The sequence below is a fragment of the Oncorhynchus mykiss genome, chromosome 8, assembly GCF_057628025.1.
Source record: "Oncorhynchus mykiss isolate SJ-2025 chromosome 8, ASM5762802v1, whole genome shotgun sequence".
NCBI classification, from domain to species: domain Eukaryota; kingdom Metazoa; phylum Chordata; class Actinopteri; order Salmoniformes; family Salmonidae; genus Oncorhynchus; species Oncorhynchus mykiss.
This window is the reverse complement of record NC_143029.1, coordinates 90,986,934-91,013,398: the sequence shown is the minus strand read 5'-3', so window position 1 is coordinate 91,013,398 and position 26,465 is coordinate 90,986,934. Positions and strand designations below refer to the sequence as shown.

The 26,465-nt window shown below is 47.1% G+C and overlaps 2 protein-coding genes across 2 annotated transcripts in view; one reads left to right on the top strand and one right to left on the bottom strand.

Moving 5' to 3' along the window:
* The window catches only part of LOC110530889 (guanine nucleotide-binding protein G(olf) subunit alpha), a 79,216-nt gene extending 78,604 nt beyond the window's left edge, over positions 1-612 (top strand). The window contains exons 10-11 of the mRNA XM_036986677.2: positions 38-108; positions 341-612. Of these exons, the coding sequence (XP_036842572.2) occupies positions 38-108; positions 341-487 (218 nt within the window). The 3' untranslated portion in view covers positions 488-612. The remainder of the gene's footprint in view (positions 1-37; positions 109-340) is intronic.
* Positions 613-8,215: 7,603 nt separating this feature from the next.
* LOC110510805 (metallophosphoesterase 1) lies at positions 8,216-25,448 on the bottom strand. The gene is made up of 9 exons (XM_036986672.2): positions 24,930-25,448; positions 24,573-24,681; positions 23,144-23,247; positions 20,543-20,623; positions 19,581-19,692; positions 17,464-17,541; positions 14,503-14,625; positions 9,003-9,143; positions 8,216-8,528 (listed from the first exon to the last, which is right to left on the bottom strand). Exons 1-9 carry the CDS (start codon positions 25,184-25,186, stop codon positions 8,340-8,342), a joined length of 1,194 nt encoding a protein of 397 aa, XP_036842567.2. The 5' UTR covers positions 25,187-25,448; the 3' UTR covers positions 8,216-8,339.
* Between the last annotated feature and the right edge of the window lie 1,017 nt (positions 25,449-26,465).

The following is a 26,465-nucleotide window of genomic DNA, read 5'->3' as shown; positions in this document are numbered from 1 at the left end:
AACCCGCAGTGTGTTTCTGTCTGTCTCTGTTCTACAGCAACTCCTGGTGAACCTGGTGAAGACCCCAAAGTGACTAGAGCTAAGTTTTTCATCCGAGACGAGTTCCTGGTAAGTATTCAGTATTACTAATTCATGTTTAAACCTACAATCTGGGATTAAAAAAAACAAAAAAACAAATAGGCTGCCGTTTTTTTCAAAATGTCCAAAAGTTAATGTAATATACCAATCACAGACTGTAGCTTTAAAAGTCCCTGTTTAACACCTGTTGTCATACTCTTGTTGATAACCCTGGCCTGATGTAGACTAATCAAACATGCCCTCTCACCTCTCCCGTCCTCAGAGGATCAGCACAGCCAGTGGAGATGGCAGACACTACTGCTACCCCCACTTCACCTGTGCCGTGGACACGGAGAACATCAGGAGAGTCTTCAACGACTGTCGAGATATGATTCAGAGGATGCATCTGAGGCAGTACGAACTCTTGTGAAGGAATGGACAGACAGACAGACACATATATACACACACACCCATCAAGCCTTCTGGGGTTTTATTCAACCATTTTGCATCCTTCGACCCCAAAAAACTGACCTGCCCCTTCCTAACCCCACCCTCTGTCCCGTCCCTCTGTCCTGATGGGGACTACTAAGTACTACTGAGGTTGACATCCTCTTCCTCTTGTTGGGAGACTGACTGGGGTGACATCCTCTTCCTCTTGTTGGGAGACTGACTGAGTTGACATCCTCTTCCTCTTGTTGGGAGACTGACTGAGGTGACATCCTCTTCCTCTTGTTGGGAGACTGACTGAGGTGACATCCTCTTCCTCTTGTTGGGAGACTGACTGAGGTGACATCCTCTTCCTCTTGTTGGGAGACTGACTGAGGAGTCATTCCTCCTTTTCACAGACATGAAGGAATGGAAGGGGAGTTTCCTGAGGTTTCCTGAAGCCTGAGGTTTCCTCCTCCTCCTCCTGTACTGCCGGGACATGTTGTTGGATTGGGCTAGTGGACTGACTCTTGCTGGCTGGCTGGCTGCCTAGGTGGGAGGTGGTGTGTACTGGACTGACTGACTGACTGACTGACTGACTGACTGGCTGGCTGGCTGGCTGGCTGGCTTGCTAGGTGGGTGGTGTGTACTGGACTGACTGACTGGCTAGCTGGCTGGCTGGCTTGCTAGGTGGGAGGTGGTGGTGTGTACTGGACTGACTGACTGACTGACAGGCTAGCTGGCTGGCTGGCTGACTGGCTGGCAGGCTGGCTAGGTGGGTGGTGGTGTGTACTGGACTGACTGACTGGCTAGCTGGCTGGCTGGCTGGCTGGCTGGCTAGGTGGGAGGTGGTGGTGTGTGGATCAATGTGTGTGTGTGTGTGTGTGTGTCACCCCCCCCCCCCCCACCCCCCCCGAATCACTTCCCGAAGAGAGAGTGATCACGGAGAGATGGAGAGAGGGAGGAGGAAGACAAACGAGGAAGAAGAACAGAAAATGCACTTTGCTTTAATGCACAGGTTGTTATATACCTTTTGTTGTTGAGGAAGGATCAACACAATGTAGCATCACAATATTTAATACTCTGTCTTACACAGTACCAGTGTTCCACGTCGACTGAGGGATGGAGGGACTCAGGCCACCTGTTGTTTGAGGCCCTAAAGGACTGATACAGAGCAGGGGAAGAGAGAGAGGAGGGAGGGAGGGACAACTGGGAGCCAGGAAGAAAACAATGGAATGAACAGATGAACGAACTAATGAATGAAGAAAAGAATGGGACTAAGCCCTGTTATCTCTGCTTTCTGCTTGGCGTGACGCCGTCCTAGAGGGAACAACTAACCGACACATTGACTGACTGACTGGTCTGTCAGCAACAACAACCATCGTTTTAGCGTAGAACATCTATGACCGAGGGAGGGGCGGGGGACAGACAGAGGGGCGGGGGGAGATAGACAGAGGGGGGACGGGATGGGCGGGCGGGGGACAGACAGAGGGGGGGCGGGAGGGGCGGGGGACAGACAGAGGGGCGGGGGACAGACAGAGGGGGGGGGGAGACAGACAGAGGGGGGACGGGAGGGGCGGGGGACAGACAGAGGGGCGGGGGGAGACAGACAGAGGGGGGACGGGCGGCGACAGAATTGATTCCTTTTATTATTGTTTTCTGTGTTTTTTGTTAGTTTAAAAACTTGTACTGAACTGAACAAGGCTTCTTGATTTATCCTGTACAGACTGTAAAATGTAATAGTATTTTGTATAACTACTTTATTGAAAGAAACAAATCTACTTGTAGATCGTTGTGCCTTGATTATGTCTGTACCTGTACATTGAGCTGGGATGTTTCCTGACCCCTTGACCTGCGCTGTACAGCTTGATGTCAACAACCCTGTCTATAGAAGCACATGCAGTGCCGACAGATCAGACTGGTGAGGCGACAGATCAGACTGGTGAGGCGACAGATCAGACTGGTGAGGCGACAGATCAGACTGGTGAGGCGACAGATCAGACTGGTGAGGCGACAGATCAGACTGGTGAGGCGACAGATCAGACTGGTGAGGCGACAGATCAGACTGGTGAGGCGACAGATCAGACTGGTGAGGCGACAGATCAGACTGGTGAGGCGACAGATCAGACTGGTGAGGCGACAGATCAGACTGGTGAGGCGACAGATCAGACTGGTGAGGCGACAGATCAGACTGGTGAGACGACTCTCTGACTGCGGTGACAGATCAGACTGGTGAGACGACAGATCAGACTGGTGAGGCGACTCTGACTGCGGTGACAGATCAGACTGGTGAGACGACTCTCTGACTGCGGTGACAGATCAGACTGGTGAGGCGACTCTCTGACTGAGGTGACAGATCAGACTGGTGAGACGACTCTCTGACTGCGGTGAACAGATCAGACTGGTGAGACGACAGATCAGACTGGTGAGACGACTCTCTGACTGCGGTGAACAGATCAGACTGGTGAGACGACAGATCAGACTGGTGAGGCGACTCTCTGACTGCGCTGACAGATCAGACTGGTGAGACGACTCTCTGACTGAGGTGACAGATCAGACTGGTGAGGCGACTCTCTGACTGCGGTGTTGTAGAGACACCCCTTTCTCTTTACAGAGTTTCTGCTTTATAATAAAAAGGAAATGATGTTTAGCAAAACAAATAAAAAATAGAACCCTGAATATATTATGCAAATGAACCACCAACCTGCGAGGAGAAGTAGCGTAGCGAATGAACGCCATGACTTGTGTCCCTGTTGGCACTGTAATTGAACCCTGTTTTTTATTTAACCTTTATTTAACTAGGTAAGTTAGTTTAAAGAACAAATTCTTATTTTCAATGACGGCCTTGTTCAGGGGCAGAACGCCAGATTTTTACATTGTCAGCTCAGGGATTCGATCTAGCAACCTTTCGGTTATTAGTCCATCGCTCTTAACAACGTGTCTACCTGCCGCCAGCCTATCGGGCACTGTAATTGAACCCTATCGGGCACTGTAATTGAACCCTATCGGGCACTGTAATTGAACCCTATCGGGCACTGTAATTGAACCCTATCGGCACTGTAATTGAACCCTGTCGGGCACTGTAATTGAGCCCTATCGGGCACTGTAATTGAACCCTGTCGGTAGCCTATTCCCTACATACTTTTGACCAGGGCCCATAGGGGCCCTATAGCACTACACAGGAAGTAGGCTACCATTTGGGAGCCACAAGCCTTTTCCCTCCCATCTTATCCAACATTTTTTTTGGGGGGGGAGGGGATTCTTCCCACAGCTTTTTTTATAATAGAAGCCCAACTTTTTTGAATGTATGTCTGAGAATCTGTACGTGTGTGAATGATGAAGATGATGATGATGAAGGAGAGCGAGTCTGTACTTGTAAAGTTGGTGTGTGTTACCTTTTATACATGGGATGTACATGTACAGGTATATATAAATATATATGTTTAATTATGTGTGTATTATGAGTACGGTCGGTATTCATACCTGTATATGGTAAAATCTTTATACATTACAAACATGCACTGAGGGGACAAAACATTATGAACACCGGCTGACCAGGTAATACTTTAGTCTCCATTGACTGTTCAAAACATTAGGAACACCATGACACAGACTGACCAGGTAATACTGTAGTCTCCATTGACTGTTCAAAACATTAGGAACACCATGACACAGACTGACCAGGTAATACTGTAGTCTCCATTGACTGTTCAAAACATTAGGAACACCATGACACAGACTGACCAGGTAATACTGTAGTCTCCATTGACTGTTCAAAACATTAGGAACACCATGACACATACTGACCAGGTAATACTGTAGTCTCCATTGACTGTTCAAAACATTAGGAACACCATGACACAGACTGACCAGGTAATACTGTAGTCTCCATTGACTGTTCAAAACATTAGGAACATCATGACACAGACTGACCAGGTAATACTGTAGTCTCCATTGACTGTTCAAAACATTAGGAACATCATGACACAGACTGACCAGGTAATACTGTAGTCTCCATTGACTGTTCAAAACATTAGGAACACCATGACACAGACTGACCAGGTAATACTGTAGTCTCCATTGACTGTTCAAAACATTAGGAACACCATGACACAGACTGACCAGGTAATACTGTAGTCTCCATTGACTGTTCAAAACATTAGGAACACCATGACACAGACTGACCAGGTAATACTGTAGTCTCCATTGACTGTTCAAAACATTAGGAACACCATGACACAGACTGACCAGGTAATACTGTAGTCTCCATTGACTGTTCAAAACATTAGGAACACCATGACACAGACTGACCAGGTAATACTGTAGTCTCCATTGACTGTTCAAAACATTAGGAACACCATGACACAGACTGACCAGGTAATACTGTAGTCTCCATTGACTGTTCAAAACATTAGGAACACCATGACACAGACTGACCAGGTAATACTGTAGTCTCCATTGACTGTTCAAAACATTAGGAACACCATGACACAGACTGACCAGGTAATACTGTAGTCTCCATTGACTGTTCAAAACATTAGGAACACCATGACATAGACTGACCAGGTAATACTGTAGTCTCCATTGACTGTTCAAAACATTAGGAACACCATGACATAGACTGACCAGGTAATACTGTAGTCTCCATTGACTGTTCAAAACATTAGGAACACCATGACACAGACTGACCAGGTAATACTGTAGTCTCCATTGACTGTTCAAAACATTAGGAACACCATGACACAGACTGACCAGGTAATACTGTAGTCTCCATTGACTGTTCAAAACATTAGGAACACCATGACACAGACTGACCAGGTAATACTGTAGTCTCCATTGACTGTTCAAAACATTAGGAACACCATGACACAGACTGACCAGGTAATACTGTAGTCTCCATTGACTGTTCAAAACATTAGGAACACCATGACATAGACTGACCAGGTAATACTGTAGTCTCCATTGACTGTTTAGACCAGGGTCCTATGGGTTCCCTTTCAGAGCCCAGCCAGTGTTCATTGTGTGACTATTTCCTCTAGTCAGTTATGTTGTAATTCTGCTGAGTTATAGCGTGGTCTAGGTGGAAGCAGCTGGCCCCTTTAAACACATTCGGTAAGTCACGTCATCTGTTGGTATAGATGGTGATACTTTTCATAAACAGGTCGCTATGGTTCCCATTTAACAACAACAACAACAACAACAACCTACTCGTGTGGCACTTTTCTTAACTAAATGACTGTGTCAATAAAGTAGCCGATCGCTATTTAAACCTCAGAAAACAGTTCAGGCCTAGTTAGTTCCTGGTCAACAGGTTAACTGGTTATCAACCCACCGTAACAGAAAAGGGTTACTACCTCTAGATGAACTGGGTTCTTCCGCAGCATTCTACACTCACGACAAAATTCAACCTGAACTCTAAAAACTGTTGACACAATTTCCTTTATTGGTATTTACATCAGGAATTTAAATAGATTTACATACATTTGCATACAGGAGGAGGAAAAAAAGTTTTTTTATTTGTTAAATAATGAAAACAACGGTAATAAAAGTCCATTACCGTTGTCAGAGAGACGTATCAGACGTATCAGTATGTATAATAGAGATCAGGACCCGTTACCCACAAAGCCTCTCTGGGTAGGACTGCTGATCTAGAATCAGGTTAGTCTTTGAACAAGATTTTTTAAATTTTTTATAATAATAATATTTAACTAGGCAAGTCAGTTTAAGAACAAATTCTTATTTACAATGACGGCCGACACCGGCCAAACCCGGGACGACGCTGGGGCCAATTGTGCGCCGCCTTACGGGTCTCCAAATCACAGCCGGTTGTGATACAGCCTGGAATCTAACCGGGGTGTCTGTAGTGACGCCTCAAGCACTGAGATGCAGTGCCTTAGACCGCTGCGCCACTCGGGAGCCCCTAAAGATGACCTGGACAGGAACAGCCTGATCCTAGATCAGCACTCCTCCTCTGAGTTGCTTTATGGTTACGGGCCACACAGAGGAAGATGGGAGACAGTGAACCTTGTACTTCCTGGTGCGAAGAGAGGAACATCTAGATGACTGACAGTGAAGTTGTCCTTCATCGTAGTTGAATGGTCCCTTTCCGAACGCCAGAACAAGGACAACGACCAGTACTCTCTGTACAAGGTGAGGGTATGAAAACACTGGCTCGGGCCTCTGGCGTTGTCAGGATAGTGGATCAGGATAGAGAACAGTGGTCAGGATAGTGGATCAGGTTGTCTGTTCTCTATCCTGATCCACTGTCCTGACCTCTATCTTGACCCCTGTTCTCTATCCTGACCCCTGCTCTCCATCCTGACCCCTGTTCTCTGTCCTGATCCACTGTCCTGACCTCTGTTCTCTGTCCTGATCCACTGTCCTGACCTCTGTTCTCTATCCTGACCCCTGTTCTCTGTCCTGATCCACCATCCTGACCTCTGTTCTCTGTCCTGATCCACTGTCCTGACCTCTGTTCTCCATCCTGACCCCTATTCTCCACCATGACCCCTGTTCTCCATCTTGACCCCTATTCTCCATCTTGACCCCTATTCTCCATCTTGACCCCTGTTCTCCATCTTGACCCCTGTTCTCCATCTTGACCCCTATTCTCCATCTTGACCCCTATTCTCCATCCTGACCCCTATTCTCCATCTTGACCCCTATTCTCCATCCTGACCCCTATTCTCCATCCTGACCCCTATTCTCCATCTTGACCCCTATTCTCCATCTTGACCCCTATTCTCCATCTTGACCCCTATTCTCCATCTTGACCCCTATTCTCCATCCTGACCCCTATTCTCCATCTTGACCCCTATTCTCCATCTTGACCCCTATTCTCCATCCTGACCTCTGTTCTCCATCCTGACCCCTGTTCTCTATCCTGACCCCTATTCTCCATCTTGACCCCTGTTCTCCATCTTGACCCCTGTTGTCCATCTTGACCCCTATTCTCCATCTTGACCCCTATTCTCCATCCTGACCCCTGTTCTCTATCCTGACCCCTATTCTCCATCTTGACCCCTGTTCTCCATCTTGACCCCTGTTGTCCATCTTGACCCCTATTCTCCATCTTGACCCCTATTCCCCATCCTGACCCCTGTTCTCCATCCTGACCCCTGTTCTCCATCCTGACCCCTGACCTCTATCCTGACCCCTGTTCTCCATCTTCTCCCCTGTTCTCCATCCTGACCCCTGTTCTCCATCTTGACCCCTGTTGTCCATCTTGACCCCTAATCTCCATCCTGACCCCTATTCTCCATCCTGACCCCTGACCTCCATCCTGAACTCTGTTCTTTGTTCTTTTTGGAATGTGGAATTTCACAGCTTTAAAGAAAGAAAAATACAGAATTTCAAAAATGTCCAAGTCTCTGTGGGGGGGAGGGGGTCACACAGGTTCTCTCCAGGTAGAGGCTGTCCTTAACTACAGATCTAGAGTCAGATTACTTTACCTCCCAATAGGATGACCAATTTTCCTTTTGGAAGGCTACTGGGTGTGCAGGCTTTTGTTTCAGCCCTACTCTAACAAACCTGTCAGCAAACCAGCAAGACTTGGTCCTGTGTTCACATGAACATGTCAGTCAGTGCTGTGGTGGAGCACAACCCTGCAAACCCACGGCAGCCTCCCAGGGCAGGAGCACCAGTCACCCCTGCTTTAGGGGGAGGACAGCGTGGCTACGTCCCAAGTTGCGCCCTATTCCCTACGTAGTACACTACTTCTTACCAGAGCACCTATGGGGCTAACCTGGTTAAAAGTAGTGCACTTAATAGGGAATAGGGTGCCATTTGAGATGGGATGTAGCCCATATCTCACCCTGTATCATTCAGCAGTCAGGGACAACCTCTACCTGAGACCGTCAGAGAAACTTGTGTTTGCTGATTGGACAGAGGATGAGGCACCGGAAAAGGCCTCGCATCCACAGGCAGTGGACCAGAGGGAGAAGGAAGAGGAGGCTGGCTCCTGTAGAGCAGTAGAGGGCTATCACTGTACTCTCCTCTGGAAGGAAACACTTAGACAGGCCATAACCACTGGAGGAGAACGAACCCTTGGAGAGGAGAGAGAGAGGGGTGACGGAGAGAGAGAGAGGGGTGTGATGGAGGGGGGAGAGAGAGAGGGGGGTGACGGTGGGAGAAGAGAGAGAGAGGGGTGACGGAGGGAGAAGAGAGAGAGGGGGGGTGATGGTGGGAGAAGAGAGAGAGAGGGGTGACGGAGGGAGAAGAGAGAGAGGGGGGGTGACGGAGGGAGAAGAGAGGCAGAGGGGTGACGGAGGGAGAAGAGAGAGAGGAGGGGGTGATGGAGAGAGGTGTGACGGAGGGAGAAGAGAGAGAGGGGGGTGATGGAGGGAGAGGTGATGGAGGGAGAGGAGAGGTAGAGGTAGAGATGTGTGTGTACATCCTGGGATTAAAGGAGATGGCTGAAGCACAAACTGGTGTGGGATCAGGCTGAGGTACCAAGGCATTATTAGAGTTGCGGTACAGTAGGTATAATTAGTTCATTTATTTGTGAGTTAGTGACTTACCAGTATGAAACTGGGGTTGTTGCGGTTCCTCCAGTTGAAGGACGGAACACTGATCTCTGGGTACTTGTTGTCATGGAGAACCTGACAACCACTGTGGGTGTGGCCACTGAGAACCAGGCGGGGCTTAAACCACTGCAGCAGCTGGGTAGGAGGGTGAGAACCAATCAAACACTCTTGATAACCAGTTCCTGTATCTGTGTTTAGATCACCACTCTAATGAAAACCACTGCAGCAGCTGGGAAGGAGGGTGAGAACCAATCAAACACTCTTGATAACCAGTTCCTGTATCTGTGTTTAGATCAGTAGATGAAAATCTGACTTTACATTCAGAAGGTATTCAGACCCCTTCCCTTTTTCCACATTTTGTTACGTTCTAAAATAGATCAAATTATTCCCCCCCCCCTCACCAATCTACACACAATACCCCATTATGACATCACAATACCCCATAATGACATCACAATACCCCATAATGACAAAGAGAAAACAGGTTTCTAGATATTTTTGCCGGTTGTATTAAAAATAAAAAAAACTGAAAAACCTTATTTACATAAATATTCAGACCCTTTACTATGAGACTCAAAATTGAGCTCAGGTGCATCCTGTTTCCATTGATCATCCTTGAGATGTTTCTACAACTTGATTGGAGTCCACCTGGGGTAAATTCAATTGATTGGACATGATTTGGAAAGGCACACACCTGTCTATATAAGGTCCCACTCTGACAGTGACTGTCAGAGCAAAAACCAAGCCATGAGGTCGAAGGAATTGTCCGTAGAGCTCCGAGACAGAATTGTGTCGAGGCACAGATCTGGGGAAGGGTACCAAAAAATGAACGATCACCTTCCAATAGGACAACAATCCTAAGCACACAGCCAAGACAATGCAGGAGTGGCTTCGGGAAGAGGCTCTGTCCTTGAGTGGCGCAGCCAGAGCCCGGACTTGAACCCGATTGAACATGTCTGGAGACAGCTGAAAATAGCTGTGCAGCAACACTCCCTATCCAACCTGACAGAGCTTGAGAGGATCTGCAGAGAAGAATGGGAGGTTCCTAGCTTGTAGCGTCGTACCCAAGAAGACTCGAGGCTGTCGTCACTGCCAAAGGTGCTTCCACAAAGTACTGAGTAAAGGGTCTGAATACTTATGTAAATGTGATAGTTCTTAAAATACATTTTCAAAAATGTCATTATGGGGTATTGTGATGTCATTATGGGGTATTGTGATGTCATTGTGGGGTATTGTGATGTCATTGTGGGATATTGTGATGTCATTGTGGGGTATTGTGATGTCATTGTGGGGTATTGTGATGTCATTGTGGGATATTGTGGTGTCATTGTGGGGTATTGTGATCTCATTGTGGGGTATTGTGATGTCATTGTGGGATATTGTGGTGTCATTGTGGGGTATTGTGATGTCATTGTGGGATATTGTGGTGTCATTGTGGGGTATTGTGATGTCATTGTGGGGTATTGTGATGTCATTGTGGGGTATTGTGATGTCATTGTGGGATATTGTGGTGTCATTGTGGGGTATTGTGATGTCATTGTGGGATATTGTGATGTCATTGTGGGATATTGTGGTGTCATTATGGGGTATTGTGATGTCATTGTGGGATATTATGGTGTCATTATGGGGTATTGTGATGTCATTGTGGGGTATTTTGCTGTCATTGTGGGGTATTGTGTGTAGATTGATGAAGGAAAAAAACTATTTAATCAATTTTAGAATAAGGCTGTACCGTAACAACATGTGGAAAGCTAACACGATGACCACACTATAGATGGGGAAAGCTAACACGATGACCACACTATAGATGGGGAAAGCTAACACGATGACCACACTATAGATGGGGAAAGCTAACACGATGACCACACTATAGATGGGGAAAGCTAACACGATGACCACACTATAGATGGGGAAAGCTAACACGATGACCACACTATAGATGGGGAAAGCTAACACGATGACCACACTATAGATGGGGAAAGCTAACATGATGACCACACTATAGATGGGGAAAGCTAACACGATGACCACACTATAGATGGGGAAAGCTAACACGATGACCACACTATAGATGGGGAAAGCTAACACGATGACCACACTATAGATGGGGAAAGCTAACACGATGACCACACTATAGATGGGGAAAGCTAACATGATGACCACACTATAGATGGGGAAAGCGGCAGGTAGCCTAGTGGTTGGAGGCAGGTACCCTAGTGGGGCAGCAGTTACTCTAGTGGGGCGGCAGGTACCCTAGTGGGGCGGCAGGTAGCCTAGTGGGGCGGCAGGTACCCTAGTGGGGCGGCAGGTAGACTAGTGGGGCGGCAGGTACCCTAGTGGGGCGGCAGGTAGACTAGTGGGGCGGCAGGTACCCTAGTAGGGCGGCAGGGACCCTAGTGGGGCGGCAGGTAGACTAGTGGGGCGGCAGGTAGCCTAGTGGTTAGAGGCAGGTACCCTAGTGGGGCGGCAGGTACCCTAGTGGTTAGAGACAGGTCGCCTAGTGGGGCGGCAGGTAGCCTAGTGGTTAGAGGCAGGTACCCTAGTGGGGCGGCAGGTACCCTAGTGGGGCGGCAGGTAGCCTAGTGGGGCGGTAGGTAGCCTAGTGGGGCGGCAGGGACCCTAGTGGGCGGCAGGTACCCTAGTGGGGTGGCAGGTAACCTAGTGGGGCGGCAGGTAGCCTAGTGGGGCCGCAGGTACCCTAGTGGGGCGGCAGGTCACCCTAGTGGTTAGAGGCAGGTAGTCTAGTGGGGCGGCAGGTACCCTAGTGGGGCGGCAGGTACCCTAGTGGGGCGGCAGGTACCCTAGTGGGGCGGCAGGCAGCCTAGTGGGGAGGCAGGTACCCTAGTGGGGCGACAGGTACCCTAGTGGGGCGGCAGGTAGACTAGTGGGGCGGCAGGTAGACTAGTGGGGCGGCAGGGACCCTAGTGGGGCGGCAGGGACCCTAGTGGGGCCGCAGGTACCCTAGTGGGGCCGCAGGTACCCTAGTGGGGCGGCAGGTCACCCTAGTGGTTAGAGGCAGGTAGTCTAGTGGGGCGGCAGGTACCCTAGTGGGGCGGCAGGTAGCCTAGTGGGGCGGCAGGTAGCCTAGTGGGGCGGCAGGTAGCCTAGTGGGGCGGCAGGGACCCTAGTGGGGTGGCAGGTAGACTAGTGGGGCGGCAGGTAGACTAGTGGGGTGGCAGGTAACCTAGTGGGGCGGCAGGTAGCCTAGTGGGGCCGCAGGTACCCTAGTGGGGCGGCAGGTCACCCTAGTGGTTAGAGGCAGGTAGTCTAGTGGGGCGGCAGGTACCCTAGTGGGGCGGCAGGTACCCTAGTGGGGCGGCAGGTAGCCTAGTGGGGCGGCAGGTAGCCTAGTGGGGCGGCAGGGACCCTAGTGGGGTGGCAGGTAACCTAGTGGGGAGGCAGGTACCCTAGTGGGGCGACAGGTACCCTAGTGGGGCGGCAGGTAGACTAGTGGGGCGGCAGGTAGACTAGTGGGGCGGCAGGGACCCTAGTGGGGCGGCAGGGACCCTAGTGGGGCGGCAGGGACCCTAGTGGGCCGGCAGGTAGCCTAGTGTGGCGGCAGGTAGCCTAGTGGGGCGGCAGGTAGCCTAGTGGGGCGGCAGGTACCCTAGTCGTTAGAGGCAGGTAGCCTAGTGGGGCGGCAGGTAGCCTAGTGGTTAGAGGCAGGTAGCCTAGTGGTTAGCGGCAGGTAGCCTAGTGGGGCGGCAAGTAGCCTAGTGGTTAGAGGCAGGTAGCCTAGTGGGGCGGCAGGTAGCCTAGTGGGGCGGCAGGTACCCTAGTGGGGCGGCAGGTACCCTAGTGGGGCGGCAGGTAGCCTAGTGGGGCGGCAGGTAGCCTAGTGGGGCGGCAGGGACCCTAGTGGGCGGCAGGTACCCTAGTGGGGTGGCAGGTAACCTAGTGGGGCGGCAGGTAGCCTAGTGGGGCCGCAGGTACCCTAGTGGGGCGGCAGGTCACCCTAGTGGTTAGAGGCAGGTAGTCTAGTGGGGCGGCAGGTACCCTAGTGGGGCGGCAGGTACCCTAGTGGGGCGGCAGGTACCCTAGTGGGGCGGCAGGTAGCCTAGTGGGGAGGCAGGTACCCTAGTGGGGCGACAGGTACCCTAGTGGGGCGGCAGGTAGACTAGTGGGGCGGCAGGTAGACTAGTGGGGCGGCAGGGACCCTAGTGGGGCGGCAGGGACCCTAGTGGGGCCGCAGGTACCCTAGTGGGGCCGCAGGTACCCTAGTGGGGCGGCAGGTCACCCTAGTGGTTAGAGGCAGGTAGTCTAGTGGGGCGGCAGGTAGCCTAGTGGGGCGGCAGGTAGCCTAGTGGGGCGGCAGGTAGCCTAGTGGGGCGGCAGGGACCCTAGTGGGGTGGCAGGTAGACTAGTGGGGCGGCAGGTAGACTAGTGGGGTGGCAGGTAACCTAGTGGGGCGGCAGGTAGCCTAGTGGGGCCGCAGGTACCCTAGTGGGGCGGCAGGTCACCCTAGTGGTTAGAGGCAGGTAGTCTAGTGGGGCGGCAGGTACCCTCGTGGGGCGGCAGGTAGCCTAGTGGGGCGGCAGGTAGCCTAGTGGGGCGGCAGGGACCCTAGTGGGGCGGCAGGTAACCTAGTGGGGAGGCAGGTAACCTAGTGGGGAGGCAGGTACCCTAGTGGGGAGGCAGGTACCCTAGTGGGGCGACAGGTACCCTAGTGGGGCGGCAGGTAGACTAGTGGGGCGGCAGGGACCCTAGTGGGGCGGCAGGGACCCTAGTGGGGCGGCAGGGACCCTAGTGGGCCGGCAGGTAGCCTAGTGTGGCGGCAGGTAGCCTAGTGGGGCGGCAGGTAGCCTAGTGGGGCGGCAGGTACCCTAGTGGGGCGGCAGGTACCCTAGTCGTTAGAGGCAGGTAGCCTAGTGGGGCGGCAGGTAGCCTAGTGGTTAGAGGCAGGTAGCCTAGTGGTTAGCGGCAGGTAGCCTAGTGGGGCGGCAAGTAGCCTAGTGGTTAGAGGCAGGTAGCCTAGTGGGGCGGCAGGTAGCCTAGTGGTTAGAGGCAGGTACCCTAGTGGGGCGGCAGGTACCCTAGTGGGGCGGCAGGTACCCTAGTGGGGCGGCAGGTACCCTAGTGGGGCGGCAGGTAGCCTAGCGGGGCGGCAGGTAGCCTAGCGGGGCGACAGGTAGCCTAGCAGTGAGGCAGGTAACCTAGTGGTTAGAGGCAGGTAACCTAGTGGTTAGAGCGTTGGGCCAGTAACCGAAAGGTTGCTGGGTTGAATCCCCAAGTTGACAAGGTAAAAATCTGTCGTTCTGCCCCCTGAACAAGGCAGTTAACGCACTGATCCTAGGCCGTCATTGTAAATAAGAATTTGTTCTTAATGACTAAAAACTAAAAACATGATGACCATAGTGACTGCCAGTCTGTTCATGTTGTCATGTCATCTCCCTGTCAGTTATTATTCAAAACATATTGCGCTTGAAAATAACAGCAATGGAGGTTGGCAAGAGCACACACTGATCTGGGACCAGTCTATCAGTGGTCCACGTACCCTGTGAGAGGCCTCCTGAGACAGCACGTCGTACTTCTCTCTGAACAGCAGGTGGCGCTCTTCAGGAGGAGCAGCATCCCGACCCGTACAGCCCGCATCACTCACCCGGTACAGAGGGTAATGCTGAGGGAGAAACAGACAGGAAAAGCTGTTGAATAGCTGGCTTCCCAACAGGTACATGAAATAGTACAGAAAAATACAAAAGACAATGTCACAAGTTCCAGATACATTTGAAAATTTGAAACAACTGCAGCTATAACGAACAGTGTCGTCAACCAGCGTCTTAAAAGCAGGACACTAACTCTCCTCACTTTATCTCTTGAAGCATGAAGAGGCATAGATGACATGGAGACGGGGGTTTGGCGACGAGTATGAAGCGAGGGCCAGCCAACGAGAGCGTACAGGTCGCAGTGGTGGGTAGTATATGGGGCTTTGGTGATAAAACGGATGGCACTGTGATAGACTGCATCCAGTTTGTTGAGTAGGATATTGGAGGCTATTTTGTAAATGACATCGCCGAAGTCGAGGATTGGTAGGATGGTCAGTTTTACAAGGGTATGTTTGGCAGCATGAGTGAAGGATGCTTTGTTGCGAAATAGGAAGCCAATTCTAGATGTAACTTTGGATTGGAGATGTTTGATGTGGGTCTGGAAGGAGAGTTTACAGTCTAACCAGACACCTAGGTATTTGTAGTTGTCCACGTATTCTAAGTCAGAGCCGTCCAGAGTAGTGATGTTGGACAGGCGGGCAGGTGCAGGCCGCGATCGGTTGAAGAGAATGCATTTAGTTTTACTTGTATTTAAGAGCAATTGGAGGCCACGGAAGGAGAGTTGTATGGCATTGAAGCTTGCCTGGAGGGTTGTTAACACAGTGTCCAAAGAAGGGGCATAAGTATACAGAATGGTGTCGTCTGCATAGAGGTGGATCAGAGACTCACCAGCAGCAAGAGCAACATAATTGATGTATACAGAGAAGAGAGTCGGTCCAAGAATTGAACCCTGTGGCACCCCCATAAAGACTGCCAGAGGTCCGGACAACAGACCCTCCGATTTGACACACTGAACTCTATCAGAGAAGTAGTTGGTGAACCAGGCGAGGCAATCATTTGAGAAACCAAGGCTGTCGAGTCTGCCGATGAGGATGTGGTGAATGACAGAGTCGAAAGCCTTGGCCAGATCAATGAATACGGCTGCACAGTAATGTTTCTTATCGATGGCGGTTAAGATATCGTTTAGGACCTTGACTTAATAGTGTAGTGGTTATTACTATGTAACAGTGTAGTGGTTGTTATCGTTTAGGACCTTGACTTAATAGTGTAGTGGTTATTACTATGTAACAGTGTAGTGGTTGTTACTATGTAACAGTGTAGTGGTTGTTACTATGTAACAGTGTAGTGGTTGTTACTATGTAACAGTGTAATGGGGGTATTACTATGTAACAGTGTAATGGTTGTTACTATGTAACAGTGTAGTGGTTATTACTATGTAACAGTGTAGTGGTTATTACTATGTAACAGTGTAGTGGTTATTACTATGTAACAGTGTAGTGGTTATTACTATGTAACAGTGTAGTGGTTGTTACTATGTAACAGTGTAGTGGGGGTATTACTATGTAACAGTGTAGTGGTTGTTACTATGTAACAGTGTAATGGGGGTATTACTATGTAACAGTGTAGTGGTTGTTACTATGTAACAGTGTAGTGGTCATTACTATGTAACAGTGTAGTGGTTATTACTATGTAACAGTGTAATGGGGGTATTACTATGTAACAGTGTAGTGGTTGTTACTATGTAACAGTGTAGTGGTTACTACTATGTAACAGTGTAGTGGTTATTACTATGTAACAGTGTAGTGGTTGTTACTATGTACTATGTAACAGTGTGGTGGTTATTACTATGTAACAGTGTAGTGGTTGTAGTGGTTGTTACTATGTAATAGTGTAGTGGTTGTTACTATGTAACAGTGTAGTGGTTATTACTATGTAACAGGGGTTGTTACTATGTAACAGTGTAGTGGTTATTACTATGTAACAGTGTAGTGGTTGTTACTATGTAACAGTGTAGTGGTTGTTACTATGTAACAGTGTAGTGGTTGTTACTATGTAACAGTGTAGTGGTTGTTACTATGTAATGGTGTAGGGGTTGTTACTATGTAACAGTGTAGTGGTTATTACTATGTAACAGTGTAGTGGTTATTACTATGTAACAGTGTAGTGGTTATTACTATGTAACAGTGTAGTGGTTATTACTATGTAACAGTGTAGTGGTTGTTACTATGTAACAGTGTAGTGGTTATTACTATGTAACAGTGTAGTGGTTGTTACTATGTAACAGTGTGGTGGTTGTTACTATGTAACAGTGTAGTGGTTATTACTCTGTAACAGTGTAATGGGGTTGTTACTATGTCAGTGTGGTGGTTGTTACTATGTAACAGTGTGGTGGTTGTTACTATGTAGTGGTTGTTACTATGTAACAGTGTAGTGGTTGTTACTATGTAATGGTGTAGGGGTTGTTACTATGTAACAGTGTAGTGGTTGTTACTATGTAACAGTGTAGTGGTTGTTACTATGTAACAGTGTAGTGGTTAACACTACTGATACAAACTATATTATGTGTAAGTATTTCATTTTCATTGTTACTATGTAACAGTGTAGTGGTTGTTACTATGTAATAGTGTAGTGGTTGTTACTATGTAACAGTGTAGTGGTTATTACTATGTAACGGTGTAGTGGTTGTTACTATGTAACAGTGTAGTGGTTGTTACTATGTAACAGTATAGTGGTTGTTACTATGTAACAGTATAGTGGTTGTTACTATGTAACAGTGTAGTGGTTGTTACTATGTAACAGTGTAGTGGTTGTTACTATGTAACAGTGTAGTGGTTGTTACTATGTAACAGTGTAGTGGTTGTTACTATGTAACAGTATAGTGGTTGTTACTATGTAATAAAGATTGTATCTACCTGCAGGATGATAGGTGTTGTAGAAGGATAGGTCCACGCGTCTTGGCAGTATTCTCTTAGAATTCTGGACTCAGAATTCTGGCAGATAACAAAACATTAAAGTGAAACAGAGGAGAGCAGCATTGTGGTACATACAGTCGCAATATACACACTGTTTTATCGCGCGTGCAATATTTTCCAAGGCCCTTCTCCCCCGATTGCTTAGTTTTTCCGGGCAGCCAGCTCTAGGAAGAGTCTTGGTGGTTCCAAACTTCCTCCATTTAAGAATGATGGAGGTCACTGTGTTCTTGGGGACCTTCAATGCCGCAGACATTTTTTGGTACCCTTCCCCAGATCTGTGCCTCGACACAATCCTGTCTCTGAGCTCTACGGACAATTCCTTCGACCTCATGGCTTGGTTTTTGCTCTGACATGCACTGTCAACTGTGGGACCTTATATAGACAGGTGTGTGCCTTTCCAAATCATGTCCAATCAATTGAATTTACCACAGGGGGACTCCAATCAAGCTGTAGAAACATCAAGGATGATCAATGGAAACAGGATGCACCTGAGCTCCATTTCGAGTCTCAAAACACTTTCATGTACTTTATGTACATAATGTATTTCAGTTTCTAATTTTGAATAAATTAGGAAAACCTGTTTTCTCTTTGTCATGATGGGGTATTGTGTGTAGATTTAAGAAAAACATTTTTAAAATCCATTTTAGAATAAGGCTGTAATGTAATTATGAGTTAAACAGTATGTAAACATTAAAGTGGCCAGTGATTCCAGGTCTATGTGTATTGGGCAGCATCCTCTAAGGTGCAGGGTTGAGTAACCGGGTGGTGCAGTCTCTAAGGTGCAGGGTTGAGTAACCGGGTTGTAGCCGGCTAGTGATGGCTATTTAACAGTCTGATGGCCTTGAGATAGAAGCTGTTTTCAGTCTCTCTGTCCCAGCTCGGGGTGAACAGGACGTGGCTCGGGTGGTTGATGTCCTTGATTATCTTTTCAGCCTTCCTGTGACATCGGGTGGTGTAGGTATCCTGGAGGGCAGGTAGTTTGTCCCCGGTGATGCGTTGGAGAGACCTCACCACCCTCTGGAGAGCCCTGCGGTTGCGGGTGGTGCAGTTGCAGTACCAGGCGGTGAAGAACCTCACCTTCTCCCTGTAGACCGTCTCGTCATTGTTGGTAATCAAGCCTACCACTGTTGTGTCGTCTGCAAACTTGATGATTGAGTTGGAGGCGTGCATGGCCACGCAGTCATGGGTGAACAGGGAGTACAGGAGAGGGCTGAGAACGCTTCCTTGTGGGGCCCCAGTGTTGAGGATCAGCGAAGTGGAGATGTTACCTACCCTCACCACCTGGGGGCGGCCTGTCAGGAAGTCCAGTGCCCAGTTGCACAGGGCGGGGTCGAGACCCAGGGTCTTGAGCTTGATGACGAGTTTGGAGGGTACTATGGTGTTGAATGCTGAGCTGTAGTCAATGAACAGCATTCTCACATAGCTATTCCTCTTGTCCAGATGGGATAGGGCAGTGTGCCGCGTGATGACGATTGCATCGTCAGTGGACCTATTGGGGCGGTAAACAAATTGAAGTGGGTCTAGGGTGTCAGGTAGGGTGGAGGTGATATGATCCTTGACTAGTCTCTCGGAGCACTTCATGATGACGGATGTGAGTGCTACACTCTATGTACATAAGTCATTTAGTTCAGTTATCTTTTATTTCTTGGTTCTTCAGTTATCTTTGCCCCCCCCCCCTCCCCCCACCTTTCTTCTTACCAGAGAGTTCATTGTTCCTGTCTGCGATGTACTAAGATCCCAGCTGGCTGTTTGGATAGGGACAGTATGTCCAGAGAGAGCCATGCTCTCATGAAACAGAGTATGTTACAATCCCCGATGTCTCTCTGGAAGGAGATCCTCGCCCTGAGCTTGTCTACTTCTTGGAGCGGACTCTGGAATAAGTTAAATTTCCCTGAGGGGGTACGAACAAAGGATCCACTTCAGGAAAGTCGTAACGAATCAGACTCCAGCTTTAACTCCTTTAAATGTCTGAGTTGTAGAGGGCACTCACTGAGAACAGTTTAGGTCCCTGGGTGTGTTTGTGGGTATGGGTGTGTGTGGGTGGGTAGAAGACCCACCTGTAGTAGTGAACAGTTGAGGTCCCTGGACAGTGTGTGAAGCTGTTTCTCCACTGATTGGCAGATAGGACAACCGTCACCATGCAACGCCACGCTGTTGACCAACAGAAAGCTAGAGAAAAAAACAACGAGAGACACAAACCTGTTCACCAGCAGAGTGACAACACCTTAGGGTTCATACCGTAGTGAGACAATACCTTAGGGTTCATACCGTAGAGAGAGAGACAACACCTTAGGGTTCATACAGTAGAGAGACAACACCTTAGGGTTCATACAGTAGCAAGCGAGACAGAGATAAGAGAGGCAGGGTAGAGATGATAGTGGGGATGGAGAGAGAAAGAGACAGAGGGAAAGAGAGGAAGAGAGAGGGGAACAAGCGAGACAGATAAGGGAGACAGGGTAGAGATGATAGAGTGGGATGGAGAGAGAAAGACAGAGGGAGAGTGAGAGAGAAGGGAGCAAGCGAGACAGAGAAAAGAGAGGCAGGGTAGAGATGATAGAGTGGGGATGGAGAGAGAAAGAGACAGGGGGAAAGAGAGACATGGTAGAGATGATAGAGTGGGGATGGAAAGAAAGAGACGGAGATAAGGGAAACAGGGTAGAGATGATAGAGTGGGGATGGAGAGAGAAAGACAGAGATAAGAGAGACATGGTAGAGATGATAGAGTGGGAATGGAGAGAGAAAGAGACAGGGGGAAAGAGAGGAAGAGAGAGGGGAACAAGCGAGACAGAGATAAGGGAGACAGGGTAGAGATGATAGAGTGGGGATGGAAAGAAAGAGACGGAGATAAGGGAAACAGGGTAGAGATGATAGAGTGGGGATGGAGAGAGAAAGACAGAGATAAGAGAGACATGGTAGAGATGATAGAGTGGGGATGGAGAGAGAAAGAGACAGGGTAGAGATGATAGAGTGGGGATGGAGAGAGATTTACATAAGGAGGTCAAACAGCGCAGTGACTTACTTCACTCCTTTCTTGGTGACCATTCTGGTGGAGGTGGTATTGAAGGCCTTCTCAAAGCGTTGTAACTTGAACCAGTCCATTCTTCAGGAGGACAAAGAACCAAGCCAGTTAGACTTCAGTCCAAGTCCAAACTGCTGTGTGGATTATTTGTGAGACTTTATGGGCTTCTTTTAATCTCGTTAACAGTTTGACTCAATTCATCATTTATCACGAATGTTCACGTAACAGAGAGGTTACCATACCGGAATGTTCACGTAACAGAGAGGTTACCGTACCGGAATGTTCACGTAACAGAGAGGTTACCGTACCGGAATGTTCACGTAACAGAGAGGTTACCGTAGCGGAATGTTCACGTAACAGAGAGGTTACCGTACTGGAATGTTCACGTAACAGAGGTTACCGTACCGTAATGTTCACGTAACAGAGAGGTTACCATACCGGAATGTTCACGTAACAGAGAGGTTACCGTAGCGGAATGTTCACGTAACAGAGAGGCAGCCGTATGGTACTAGAATGTTCACGTAACAGAGAGGTTACCATAACGGAATGTTCACGTAACAGAGAGGTTACCGTACCGGAATGTTCACGTAACAGAGAGGTTACCATACCGGAATGTTCACGTAACAGAGAGGTTACCGTACCGGAATGTTCACGTAACAGAGAGGTTACCGTACAGTACTAGAATGTTCACGTAACAGAGAGGTTACCATACCGGAATGTTCACGTAACAGAGAGGTTACCGTACCGGAATGTTCACGTAACAGAGAGGTTACCGTACGGTACTAGAATGTTCACGTAACAGAGAGGTTACCGTACGGTACTAGAATGTACAATACATCAGTATTGATTCTACAGTATAATGTGCCATCAGTCTAAATTCTACAGTATAATGTGCCATCAGTATAGATTCTACAGGATAATGTGCCATCATTATAGATTCTACAGTATAATGTGCCATCAGTATTGATTCTACAGTATACTGTGCCATCAGTCTAAATTCTACAGTATAATGTGCCATCAGTATAGATTCTACAGTATAATGTGCCATCAGTATAGATTCTACAGTATAATGTGCCCTCAGTCTAGATTCTACAGTATAATGTGCCATCAGTGTAGATTCTACAGTATAATGTGCCATCAGTCTAGATTCTACAGTATAATGTGCCATCAGTCTAGATTCTACAGTATAATGTGCCATCAGTCTAGATTCTACAGTATAATGTGCCATCAGTCTAGATTCTACAGTGTAATGCGCCATCAGTCTAGATTCTACAGTATAATGTGCCATCAGTATAGATTCTACAGTATAATGTGCCATCAGTCTAGATTCTACAGTATAATGTGCCATCAGTATTGATTCTACAGTATAATGTGCCATCAGTCTAGATTCTACAGTATAATGTGCCATCAGTCTAGATTATACAGTATAATGTGCCATCAGTATTGATTCTACAGCATAATGTGCCATCAGTATAGATTCTACAGTATAATGTGCCATCAGTATAGATTCTACAGTATAATGTGCCATCAGTATTGATTCTACAGTATAATGTGCCATCAGTCTAAATTCTACAGTATAATGTGCCATCAGTATAGATTATACAGTATAATGTGCCTCAGTATAGATTCTACAGTATAATGTGCCATCAGTCTAAATTCTACAGTATAATGTGCCATCAGTATAGATTCTACAGTATAATGTGCCATCAGTATAGATTCTACAGTATAATGTGCCATCAGTATTGATTCTACAGTATAATGTGCCATCAGTCTAAATTCTACAGTATAATGTGCCATCAGTATAGATTATACAGTATAATGTGCCATCAGTATTGATTCTACAGCATAATGTGCCATCAGTATAGATTCTACAGTATAATGTGCCATCAGTATAGATTCTACAGTATAATGTGCCATCAGTATAGATTCTACAGTATAATGTGCCCTCAGTCTAGATTCTACAGTATAATGTGCCATCAGTGTAGATTCTACAGTATAATGTGCCATCAGTCTAGATTCTACAGTATAATGTGCCATCAGTCTAGATTCTACAGTATAATGTGCCATCAGTCTAGATTCTACAGTATAATGTGCCATCAGTCTAGATTCTACAGTGTAATGCGCCATCAGTCTAGATTCTACAGTATAATGTGCCATCAGTATAGATTCTACAGTATAATGTGCCATCAGTCTAGATTCTACAGTATAATGTGCCATCAGTATTGATTCTACAGTATAATGTGCCATCAGTCTAGATTCTACAGTATAATGTGCCATCAGTCTAGATTATACAGTATAATGTGCCATCAGTATTGATTCTACAGCATAATGTGCCATCAGTATAGATTCTACAGTATAATGTGCCATCAGTATAGATTCTACAGTATAATGTGCCATCAGTATTGATTCTACAGTATAATGTGCCATCAGTCTAAATTCTACAGTATAATGTGCCATCAGTATAGATTATACAGTATAATGTGCCTCAGTATAGATTCTACAGTATAATGTGCCATCAGTCTAAATTCTACAGTATAATGTGCCATCAGTCTAAATTCTACAGTATAATGTGCCATCAGTTCATGGTGGATGTTCACCTACTCGTAGTGGAAGCCGATGTCGTGGTTTCCAACCAGAACTACCAGCTCTGTGTCACTGGGATGTCTAAACATCTTCTGGAAACGACAGACATCATCCTCCCAGTTCTGTTAGATGGGGAAATAAAACCCATGGTACAGTTGAAGTTGGGAAGTTTACATTCACCTTAGCCAAATAAATTTCAACTCAGTTTTTCACAATTCCTGACATTTAAAGTAAAAATTCCCTGTCTTAGGTCAGTTAGGATCACCACTTTATTTTAAGAATGTGAAATGTCAGAATAATAGTAGAGAGAATGATTTATTTCAGCTTTTATTTATTTCATCACATTCCCAGTGGGTCAGAAGTTTACATACACTCAATTAGTATTTGGTAGCATTGCCTTTAAATTGTTTAACTTGGGTCAAACATTTTGGGTAGCCTTCCACAATCTTCCCACAACAAGTTGGGTGAATCTTTGTCCCCATGTGCAGTTGCAAACTGTAGTCTGGCTTTTTTATGGCGGTTTTGGAGCAGTGGCTTCTTCCTTGCTGAACGGCCTTTCAGGTTATGTCGATATAGGACTTGTTTGACTGTGGATATAGATACTTTTGTACCTGTTTCCTCCAGCATCTTCACAAGGTTGATTTTCACCAAAGTACGTTCATCTCTAGGAGACAGAATGCGTCTCCTTCCTGAGCGGTATTACGGCTGTGTGGTCCCATGGTGTTTATACTTGCGTACTATTGTTTGTACAGATGAACGTGGTACCTTCAGGCGTTTGGAAATTGCTCCCAAGGATGAACCAGACTTGGAGGTCAACAATTATTTTTCTGAAGTCTTGGCTGATTTCTTTTGATTTTCCCATGATGTCAAGCAAAGAGGCACTGATTTTGAAGGTAGGCCTTGAAATACATCCACAGGTACACCTCCAATTGACTCAAATCAGAAGCTTCTAAAGCCATGACATCAATTTCTGGAATTTTCCAAGTTGTTTAAAGGCACAGTCAACTTAGTGTATGTAAACTTCTGACCCATTGGAAATGTGATACAGTGAATTATAAGTGAAATAATCTGTCTGTAAACAATTGTTGGTCAAATTACTTGTGTCATGCACAAAGTAGATGTTCTAACCGACTTGCCAAAACTATCATTTGTTAACAAGAAATTTGTGGAGTGGTTGAAAAACAAGTTTTAATGACTCCAACCTAAGTGTATGTAAACTTCTGACTTCAACTGTACATACATATATATATATGAATACATGTTGTAGAATAGAGTAGAACAATAGTTATAAATACAGCAGATATATACACCATTACAGAAACACTATTACAGATACATGTAATAGTGTTTCTGACCGAAATTACCCCCCCCCCCCCCCCCCCCACACACACACACACCACCAAATTCACTGCAGTAGACCTACAAGGTGCTTGTTATGGCTACATACCTTCGGAGAGCTCCATTTCCCCTCATCGAACACATCCCCCAGTATAAAGACGACCTCAGGTCGGAGCAGGGCCAGGGCGGTCTGGAAAGCTCGTTCCATCTGCCATTCCCTGGGTTGCACAGAGACAGACCTCACATCAGTCAATCATCCGTCAGCTCAGCGCACCATGCATTACCCTTGCCTGTTGTTATTGCTGACGACTGAACTGCTCTAATCTGCTTAGAGACAGTGTGGATATAGGCTGACACCGAGCGTCATGCGTTCCCTAGAAACTATGCAAAACATACTTTTTTGTTGTTGTTGTTTCACAATCAAATAAAATGCATAATAACATATAGATTTACGAGGATGAATTACCTTCGCAGTTTGTCGAACCAGTGCCCTCCGACAGCGCCGAGGAGGTGCGTGTCTGACAGCACCATAGCGCGGAGAACCTCCGGCTCTGGTTGGCCGTCTGCGCTCCTCTCACTCGCCGGGGCACCATGGTCGATCCCAGGCCAACCGCACTGTAATATCGCGGCGTAATAAATCAGATACTCACAGAATATGAAAACGCTGCAAACCGCTCCGAACAGGACAATAACAGCGCTGCATGCGACGCTCAAACACGACATGATATATCTATTGTTGTTTTCAGATGACCTGCAATAGAGGCGCACTGATGGAGCCGCGCTTCACCAGGCATCGTCTTTTTTATTATTATCTTCAAACCTAAATATCAATGCCTGCGTGACGTTCTCATCGCATTGTGCAAATGTAATATAAATACCGTATAGGCCTATAATATTTTTTTTTTTTTTAAATTCAAAGATCCGACCGCGGCGGATAGCCTTATCTCCTCCAATCAAGCGGTCGATTGGTGAGCGGTTGAGTTCTGGTGGGGTGCTTTTTAAAGGGTATATTTTCACCACTTCCGGGGACATAATTGATGGGAGACTTTGTGGATTCTGCGGTCTTTTAAATGGCATTATCACCAGGGCTCATTCAGTAATATAGTTTCTTATGTAATGCCTGAGGATGTTTCCCCGGAATTTACATCACACTGGTCTAATGGTCATAACGACTCCTTGATAGTAGGATAATAATAATTATAAACTAATAATTATAAACCCAGGGTCGTTACAATAATATAGTTCACACATACTTCAGTTCATTTTTGGTCAATAAGGTACACAAAGGTTTTGAGTTAAACACACTGAGGCCGTTTACTGTGCAGGCCAATGATACGGTCTGGTGTAAACTGTATAGTCAATATGGGCCTAATGTAACACGCTGACCAAACTGGCTCTGCTCTGTACGTCTGCGTCGGCCATCGTGCTGCGTGTTGATTTGTTCTATCCTCATGACATGCAAGTTAAAATACCAAAACTGTGAATCAACTATATTCATTTTTTTGGGGACATGCAGAAACACACAAAACATTCATGGACATTTAGCTAGCTGGCTGTTTCTAGCTCGTTTGTCCTGGGAGATAAACATGGTGTTTTTATTTGACCTGAAATTATACGGTCTTTTTATCTGGATTTATTATAGAATTTTGACCCATTTTTGAATTATACAAAATCGTGTGTTTCTCTACTCCCAACCATTACTCCACAGATAAAAGGGGAAACCGAGTTCGTTTCCCTTATTAATCTCTCATCTTCACGTTTCTTCTTCTGTGGATTTTATATGGCAGTTGGCAACTACCTTTAAGGTGCATCACCGTTTCCAGCTGGACTGGAGTGTGAACCCCCCCCCCCCCCACATTGTCCTCCTAAAAACCAGTAGATGGATTACCTGACAACATCAGGAAAACGATGCGTACGCTTCAATGGGGGGCAGGAGTCCGTGTGTTGTCGTGAGTCTGGATGGCCAGACAGCTACCAACAATGAACAAGAAACTGCCATGAG

Bases quoted from the DNA above. Each gene is read 5' to 3' on its own strand.
- LOC110510805 (XM_036986672.2), bottom strand. From the start codon at position 25,186: ATGTCGTGTTTGAGCGTCGCATGCAGCGCTGTTATTGTCCTGTTCGGA. The intron at 17,542-19,580 runs GTGGGTCTTCTA...GTTATCTGCCAG, and splicing joins TCAACTGTTCACTACTACAG to AATTCTGAGTCCAGAATTCT. The intron at 8,529-9,002 runs GTAAGTCACTAA...CTCCTCTCCAAG, and splicing joins ACAACCCCAGTTTCATACTG to GGTTCGTTCTCCTCCAGTGG.